General features: G+C 33.5%; 1 protein-coding gene across 2 annotated transcripts; it reads left to right on the top strand.

The window, feature by feature from the left end:
* Positions 1 to 4,041: 4,041 nt before the first annotated feature.
* On the top strand, positions 4,042 to 8,989 carry LOC101498097 (immune-associated nucleotide-binding protein 9-like). 2 transcript variants are annotated; one of them, XM_004506354.4, is made up of 5 exons: positions 4,042 to 4,755; positions 5,052 to 5,304; positions 6,158 to 6,435; positions 6,735 to 6,881; positions 8,544 to 8,989. In XM_004506354.4, exons 2-5 carry the CDS (start codon positions 5,067 to 5,069, stop codon positions 8,748 to 8,750), a joined length of 870 nt encoding a protein of 289 aa, XP_004506411.1. In that variant the 5' UTR covers positions 4,042 to 4,755; positions 5,052 to 5,066; the 3' UTR covers positions 8,751 to 8,989. The 2 variants fall into 2 exon arrangements, with proteins under 2 accessions (XP_004506411.1, XP_012572864.1); XM_012717410.3 differs by having other exon boundaries at positions 4,745 to 4,851.
* Positions 8,990 to 9,287: the final 298 nt, after the last annotated feature.

A 9,287-nucleotide genomic window follows, 5' to 3' on the forward strand; every position in this document is an offset into this window, starting at 1 on the left:
CTTGTGTTTAGAAAGCGCTGTAAAATGGGCGCTGTTAAATGTCATTTCTGGCGTAGTGATTATGAATAAATTATGTAATTTAAACTTTTATCATAATTTCAAATTTGTATTTATGTATTTTTATGAATTATATTAATTATATATATAAATATATGTATATATATATATATATATATATTATTTTTGTTATTTCAATAAAAAAATTGGAAATAAATTGAAATAATTTTTTTTTTAAAAAAACCTTTGAGAAATCGGCATTTGGAATTTGGACTTCCTAAAATTTTATCGTAATTTAAAATTTCTATTTATGTATTTTTATGAATTATATTAATTATATATATATATATATTATTTTTGTTATTTCAATAAAAACTGAAATAAATGTTTTTTTTAATAAATTTTTTTTGAGAAATCCCCATTGGAACTTGGACTTACTAAAATTTTTTCGTAATTTAAAATTTATATTTATGTATTTTTATGAATTATATTAATTATATATCTATATACCTATATATATATATATAATATTTTTGTTATTTCTATAAAAATTGAAAAAAAATGAATTTATTTTTTACTTTTTTTGAAAAGCCTTTGAGAAGTCTCCGTTTTAAATGGCGGCTAATAACTAAAAAAGAAAAAGCACCTTTTGGTATTTAATTTTCAAATGAGAATATTTTGATTTTTTTTTTTCTTTCAGAAAAAAGGTTATTTAAATAAAAAAGTCTATATTTGCAGCTTCTATTCCCTCACACCCAAGTTTTTTTCTATATCCTTCTATACTCAAAATGGGAAATGGGATTGGAATAAGATCGAACAGTCTATTCCTCCAACCATTTGTGAGATGATCGCAAAGGTTAAGTCCGCGATAATAGGCAATCATGATTGCCCAAGTTGGATCCCATCCAGCGGCAAAACCCTTCTCCATACGATCGACACATTTCCTCACAACTACAAACCCCCCTATTTGAGAAAGTGTGGAAGTAGAAAGACCTGCCTCGGATCAGATATACTCTGTGGAAGATGGCTCATAATTGTTTCGTTACTAATGAGGCAAAATGTAGGAGATGAGTGATACATGAGGGCTCAGGTACTGAAACAATAATGCATGTGATGCACGACTGTCCTGCAACAAAAGAATGTTGGTCTACTTTTTTTAAACAAGAGGTGTTGGGTTTTGGGCTCCCTTCCTATGTGGAGAAAGGCCCAATATGTACAAGTTCATGTGTCTCACTTAACCAAGTGGAGAGAGGTCAGATTAGGGAGAGAGAGAGAGAGCTGAATTCAAAGAGTGAGACAAAGAGAAAAGTGAGAGAGGAAGAGCAAAATCCATTTTCGCATAAAACAGAGCAGCTGCACTAGATTCGCCATTTCTCCTTCGCGTCGGATCGGGCTGAAATTTGGACAGCAGGTTCGTGACTCATGTTACTTCAATCTGACCGGTTGGATCGTCGATCAGGTCTGAGATGGGAGAAATTGATCTCGGACAGTAGCAGTTTTTTCTGGTTTTTCTGCTGAACTTTGTTCTCAGTTTCATGCTTGTTTTCTCATTGTTTTGGCTGATTGTTGTGCTGGTTACTGAGCACAAATTTGTGCCATATTTGAAACTCTCTTGTACCCATATTTTGATCATAGTGAAGGCTTGGTCCCGTGGTTGTTTACTTCTCACATTGAGAAGGTTTTTCCACGTTAAAAATTATTGTGTCCTTTGTGGTAGTGATTTTAATTGTTGTGATTATTTGTTGCTGCTCCTCACAAATTCTTGCAAGTTTAGGAAATTGATTATCCGCTGCATATTGCTCTGTTAGAGTTGTTATTGTTATTTGTTGTTGAATTTCCCATCAGAGTGGCATCAGAGCTCTTTGGTTAAGGGGCTGTTTGACTTGTTTGAATGATGGAGGCAAATACAAATAGAATGATTTGTTTGAATTACACTAATTATCACTTATGGAAGGGAAAAATGAAGGATCTGTTATTTGTGAAGAATTTGCATGTTCCTGTGTTTGCTAGTGAAAAGCCAGAATCCAAGACTGATGAGGATTGGGGTTTTGAACATCAGCAGGTTTGTGGTTTTATTCGGCAATATGTAGAAGACAATGTTTATAATCACATTGCTAATGAGGAACATGCAAGATCCTTGTGGAAGAAGATTGAATCTTTGTATGCTTCTAAATCAGGGAATAATAAGTTGTATTTGTTGTACTCCTTGATGAATTTGAGGTACAAGGAGGGGACTTCTATTTCAGATCACTTAAATGATTTTCAAGGGTTCCTAGATCAATTGTCAGGTATGGGTATCAAATTTGATGATGAAGTGTTGGGACTATGGCTACTGAATACTCTACCAGATTCTTGGGAAACTTTTCGGGTTTCAATTACAAACTCAGCTTCTGATGGTGTTGTCTCTTTGCAAAGTGTAAAGGGAAGTGTTCTTAATGAGGAGATGAGAAGGAAGGCACAAGGTACTTCATCTCATTCCGAGGTACTTGTCACTGAGAACAGGGGCTGAAGTCAATTATGAGTGGTTACTACTGCTACTTGTGATGATCTGATTATTCTCCGTGACTATGACTCAGTCAATCCTGTATCAGATGAGAGCATGTGGATTATTGATAGTGGTACTACACTGCATGTTACACCAAGGAAGGAGTTCTTCACATCTTACACCAAGGAAGGCGGTCAATGTGGGACTAACCGCTCATAATTGACTTCGGCCCCTGTTCTCAGTGACAAGTACCTCGGAATGAGATGAAGTACCTTGTGCCTTCCTTCTCATCTCCTCATTAAGAACACTTCCCTTTACACTTTGCACAAAGACAACACCATCAGAAGCTGAGTTTGTAATTGAAACCCGAAAGTTTCCCAAGAATCTGGTAGAGTATTCAGTAGCCATAGTCCCAACACTTCATCATCAAATTTGATACCCATACCTGACAATTGATCTAGGAGCCCTTGAAAATCATTTAAGTGATCTGAAATAGAAGTCCCCTCCTTGTACCTCAAATTCATCAAGGAGTTCAACAAATACAACTTATTATTCCCTGATTTAGAAGCATACAAAGATTCAATCTTCTTCCACAAGGATCTTGCATGTTCCTCATTAGCAATGTGATTATAAACATTGTCTTCTACATATTGCCGAATAAAACCACAAACTTGCTGATGTTCAAAACTTCAATCCTCATCAGTCTTGGATTCTGGCTTCTTACTAGCAAACACAGGAAGATGCAAATTCTTCACAAATAACAAATCCTTCATTTTTCCCTTCCATAAGTGATAATTAGTGTCATTCAAACAAATCATTCTATTTGTATTTGCCTCCATCATTCAAACAAGTCAAACAGCCCCTTAACCAAAGAGCTCTGATGCCACTCTGATGGGAAATTCAACAACAAATAACAATAACAACTCTAACAGAGCAATATGCAGCGGATAATCAATTTCCCAAACTTGCAAGAATCTGTGAGGAGCAACAACAAATAATCACAGCAACTAAAATCACTACCACAAAGGACACAATAATTTTTAACGTGGAAAAACCTTCTCAATGTGAGAAGTAAACAACCACGGGACCAAGCCAGTAATAGAGCTTCACTATGATCAAAATATGGATACAAGAGAGTTTCAAATATGACACAAATTTGTGCTCAGTAACCAGCCAAAAACAGCAAGGTAACCAGCACAACAATCAGCCAAAACAAGCTGAGAACAAAGTTCAGCAGAAAAACTGCTACTGTCCGAGCTCAATTTCTCCCACCTCAGACCTCTGATCGACGATCCAACCGGTCAGATTGAAGTACCATGAGTCACGAATTGAAGTACCATGAGTCACGAACCGAAGTCAATTATGAGTGGTTAGATTTGATTGAACGCCTGATAAATCAAACTCCTGTTGTGAATGTGATTAACGCTAAGAACCAAACTGAAGAAGATGCAAGATCGTTGGTGTAAAGCACGTCCTAGTAAAACCCCAGCTTAGTTGGTATAAAGTAAATGTGGATGGATCACATTGGATTCAGCTTGTGGGGGCATCATTTGAGATCACGAAGGAAATTTTGTCAAAACCTTCTATTGTAGTTTGGGTAGGGGAATGCTATCTGGACGGAGACGTTGGCTCTCAAGCATGACATTATGTTAGCTCAATCATTAGCTCTTCAATTTGTTGAGTTTGAGATCGACTCTAGTTATAGTAGAGATGCTACATAAAAATTACATAAATACCACCTTTCTTCAACCTCTCCTCAACGAGGTCCTTGCATACATTCATTATCCCGATTGAAGGGTCCGTGCGCTGCATATTCATTGTAACGCAAACTCTGTGCTGACTTCCTTGCGGACATTCGTCGCCATTTTCTTTAACTATTACTGATAGTTTATTTCTATTACTAGAGACACTTATGCCGAAAGACTCTAGGGAAGTCTGTTCCATTAGGGTGATTTGTTTTTTTCGAATTTCCTATTTTATATACAAAAAAAAGTTTATTGAAATTAAGGTGCCGATTAATAAGAGTTAAGAGTTCTTTGTGCGACGAATGTGGGATGAAGTGAGGGAATTCGGGTGTGAATAACGGCAATATACACACACAATCACTCTATCTAATTCACTATATATAAGTCTAAGGCATATCATTTCATTTCAAAATAAAAAAAAGTCTTAAGCATATACTTCGAGCAATATTAGGGTTTCTTGTTGCTTACGTTTTGTGTTTACTTGCTTCCTACGTTTGCGTTGATTTGGAAAGAAAAAAAACACTCAAGGTTAGAAACTTCGTATACTTAAAAATTTGGTATCTTTTGATAAGTTTTTTTTTTAATCCTTTCACTATCTCATCTAATCATATACATCACCACAAGGTAACATTTTTTTTTTTGGTATCATCACTGTAATCCAACAGCGTACTATTGATTTAACAAATTTTAGCTTAGTTTGTAATCTATTGGCATGATTGTTAAGTTACTTTTCATTTTTATATACAAATACAACAAGTACTTGAAATTTCAATATGTTAATTAGTGCTATCACAATCAATGTCTTATTTTCATTTGTTTTTTAGTGATTTTAATTTGACATGGGTGGAAGTTCAGTTCTTGCTATTGATGATTGGGAGTTTGCTAACTTATCTAATGAGGTTAAGACATTGGTTTTGTTTGGACGAACTGGCAACGGGAAGAGTGCGACTGGTAATAGTATTCTTGGAAAAAAAGTCTTCAAATCGAGGGCTAGCTCTTCCGGTATCACTGTTTCTTGTGAAATGCAGACGACTACTATGAATGATGGACAAATTGTTAATGTTATTGATACTCCAGGTAAATATGCATGTTAATTTTGGTTATGGTTGGTAATTAGGAGGGGGATAACCCTAATTTGAAAGGGAGTGTAAATACCCTAATTTAGGGAAAATTGAAAAGAAGAAAAAAAAAAAAAACTATTAATGATTTTGGTGATTTTTTTTTAAAAGAAAATAGAAAAAGTCCTTAGTCTGTTATAAAGAACTCCCAAAGTAAGGGAGAGCTTATAGTGAACCCTCCCTTTTCTCTAATCCTCTCCAAACAAAGCTTTAGTTGTATAACTGGTTGGTTCAAGTCATCTAAACATATTACTACGAACAAGACCAATTTTGTTAAATATATAGCGACTATAGTGTAGCAGAATTTAAACAAAACGTTATTGTTCCGTGAAACACTATTTAGTGCAAAATATAGTCAAATAGCAATTGCTAACTATAGCAGAGTCAGAGTACTGTACAACATAATTTGAACAAACCTCTGTTTTTCTGCAATTGGCAACATTGACTCGGAATATGTGTCTCCAAGGAATGAGTATTTTCAGGAAAAATGTTAAATTTACTTTCCTATGGATTCTATTCCCAAAGGAGAGGTGCGATGAAATTTTTTGTGACTCTTATTTATCTTTTATCCCTAGTTCCTACTTTTGGAAAAAAAATTATTGGAAATGTTATGAATGAAAACAAACATATTTAAAAAAAATGCCCTGTTATGACATTCTCATCATAATCTTTTTTGGGATATTTTTTGGGAATGTCATTAATATGAATGTTTGAGTTATGGAGTGTGTGTGAATTGTGATTACTCCAAATTGCTCAACTATTTTCTTCTTTGGAATCTTTGTTATATACCTTTAAACTGAAATTTTTTACAGGACTATGTGATTTTTCTGTCGGATCTGAGTTAATTGGCAAAGAAATATTCAAGTTCATTAATTTGGCTAAGAACGGGATCGATGCCATCATTGTAGTATTCTCTGTTAGAACGCGCTTTAGCGAGGAAGAAAACAGAGCTCTACGTAGAGCGTTTAAATTTTTCGGAAGCAAAATTGTTGACTACATGATTGTGGTCTTTACTGGCGGAGATGAATTGGAAGAAAATGATCAGACACTGGACGATTACTTAGGCAGTGAATGTCCAGAACCTTTAAAGGTTTTCATTAGTATAATAATTTAAATTCATTTTTAAACTTTTTATGGTATGCAAGGCTGTTTCTATTGATTGATTCATTGGTGCATCTAACTGTGTGTGAAAATTTTAAGCATACAATGTATTCAAGTTGCATAATGCACACATACAATTCAAATATCCAATTGTCACTGATGTGTCGACTGCATGAATGCATGTTGTTTTGATTTTATGCTATCCAAATTATTTGGATAAGCTTTAAAAATTTGCACTTTTGCGACATATAGTTTTTTCCCATTACCTTGTTTTTCTCATTGATGCAGGCAATTCTCTCGTTGCGTGGGAATCGATGTGTGCTTTTTGATAACAAGACTAAGGATGAAAAGAAGCAATTTGAACAAGTTCAACGACTACTCTCTTTGGTAGACATGGTAATATCGCAGAATGATGGGAAGCCTTATACTGAGACGGTACGTTTCAAGTCTATATTATGCAATCTTCATCATTTCATCGTTCCTGATTTTTTTGACAATCATCTTACTTGATGTTGTTTAACTTTATTTTCTCATTGTTAATTATTTTGTTGAGTCCACATTAGATGTAATATGGCCTGAAAAAATGTGGGAAACATAACTCCCTTGTCAGTCAATTTTATGAGATTAAGTTATGCCCAACCCAATTTCTAAAAGACTTTTTATATAGCAACTTTAAATATGGATACTGCATGGTGCTTAGTAGCTTAATAAGCATATTTAGGTTAATTAAAAGAATCATTTTCCTTAGTTTTTAGACTTACCAAGTAGTTGCATGCATTTAAATAAACTACTATTGGTGTTTTGAAATGATGATGTTAGTGTGTTAGTTACCGGCACTGCAGTGAGTGCCGTCAAATAATGTGTATAGCAGAAAATAATAGGTTGCTCAGATTCTGATACACTGCAATACTATAGTGCAGCTGTAACTGCTATTTGACCATACATTGTACTAAATAGTTCATTGAGAAACAATAGTGATTTATTCAAATTCCTATAGCCGCTATTAGATAATACTGCTAATTAAATAGAAGAAATTTAATAGGAAGGTGTCTTTTGTGAAAATAAATGAAATTGAGGCATCCTTAGTTGGGAGAAAGGGATACCCTTATTTGTAAGAGAATGATAAGCATGGAGAATTAAACTCTAGATTAATTAACAAAGTATATAGTAATTTTTGCATCACATCTTGAATCTAAATCTCGACTTGAGACTCTCATCTCAAGGTATATATGTATATAACCTATGTGAAACTTCATTAACGCTTGAGTTTTCAACAATGTGACTTGACTTTGGCTTGAGATGGTAAGTGGAAACACTTATGGTATGGTGTGAAATATTTAAAATGTGCATCAATGTAATTTTAAGGATCAAATTGTAGGAATTTATTAAATGTGGTTAAGTTAGGTATTTGAACTGGATTCTATGGGTTTATATGATGACAACTGCAAGATGGACAGAATAGAAGAATGAGACTAAGGAAAGATATAATTGAACATAAAAATTTAAAGAGCGGACAGATCTTATCTAATTTTCTAAGGACATGTTTGGTTTTTGAAAACAGTTATTTGTTCTTTACCAATCATTTGAGATGAGAAATGGATAGGAGAGAAATTTTCATTTAAGAACATTTTTGACTTTCTTGTGACAATATTATTGTTATGCATTCTAAATCGTAGATCACATAAAATAGCATATTGTTCAAATTCTACCATTTTTAGTGTATAGTGTTGTTATAGTCTTTATTTGACAACACGTACCAAATAGTATATTGTAGAGCAATAGTGATTTGTTCAAATTAAACTATACTTCTACAGCGTTGCAGTTTGAAAACACTAATACTAAACTTAAACTTTGTCGAGAAGATCCTAGGTTATGATAGTATCGATGTGTTATTTTTTCAAACTTCAATTTTTATTTTTATTTTTATTTATTTTATGTGTCAATGATTATATTTTCAAACTTAAAAATAAAAATTGAAAAATAACTCATAACTGAAACTCGGAACCTTGGTTTTTGAAAATTTCAAAGCAAAAAAGCCACCCCGACCAGAGTCTAATCTTGTGTTTGGTTTTGAACAATTATTATATGATTTTGTAGGATGAGTCAAAGTTAAGGGAGGCAACTATAAGGTTGGAGCAACAATTGGCTATAGAGCAAACTGCAAGACTAAACGCAGAAAATAATGCATATGCTGCTCAAATGATATCAAATGATAAAGAACAACAACTCAGGAAACGTCTTGAGATGGCTCATTCAGAACTCCGCATGGGAGGTCAAGATAACGATCGTTGTGCCATTCTTTGATAATCGAAGCTACTTCAAACTTGTAAATATGGATTATTATTGTTAGTATTATTATGTGTTGACATCATGCATTATGAGATTAGAGATCTTTTTTCTTTTCTTTTTTAATTTGGAATTTGGCCTGTCATGTCTCTAGGAATTTTGATATATATGTTTCTGATATATATTTACTTTTATTATAAGTACAATCGGTAAGCTTTTTTAAGTTTTTTAAATGACATATAAATTAGGAAACCTAATGTATCTTGGTTCTGAGTATTTAAGTTAGCATGATTTTCCTGTTAGAATTATATTAGTATTATATTTGATAAACTTCTGAAAATGGAGAAAGTAGTTCAAAACTATAATAATTATTTGTGGTAAAAAAATTATTCAATACTGAATATTGGAGCTTGACCTTGAGTATATGGGTGTATGAGAAAAGATTACAATGGTAAGTTTTCTCCTTCAACTTCTTGTCAAGGGGGCGTACATGGGAGTCCGGTTTATATATAGTGCCTCCTTCAAGGGTTTCTAGAATGTTCTTGTGATGATCAT

Source organism: Cicer arietinum, chromosome 6 (genome assembly GCF_000331145.2).
Source record: "Cicer arietinum cultivar CDC Frontier isolate Library 1 chromosome 6, Cicar.CDCFrontier_v2.0, whole genome shotgun sequence".
Classification (NCBI taxonomy): Eukaryota; Viridiplantae; Streptophyta; class Magnoliopsida; order Fabales; family Fabaceae; genus Cicer; species Cicer arietinum.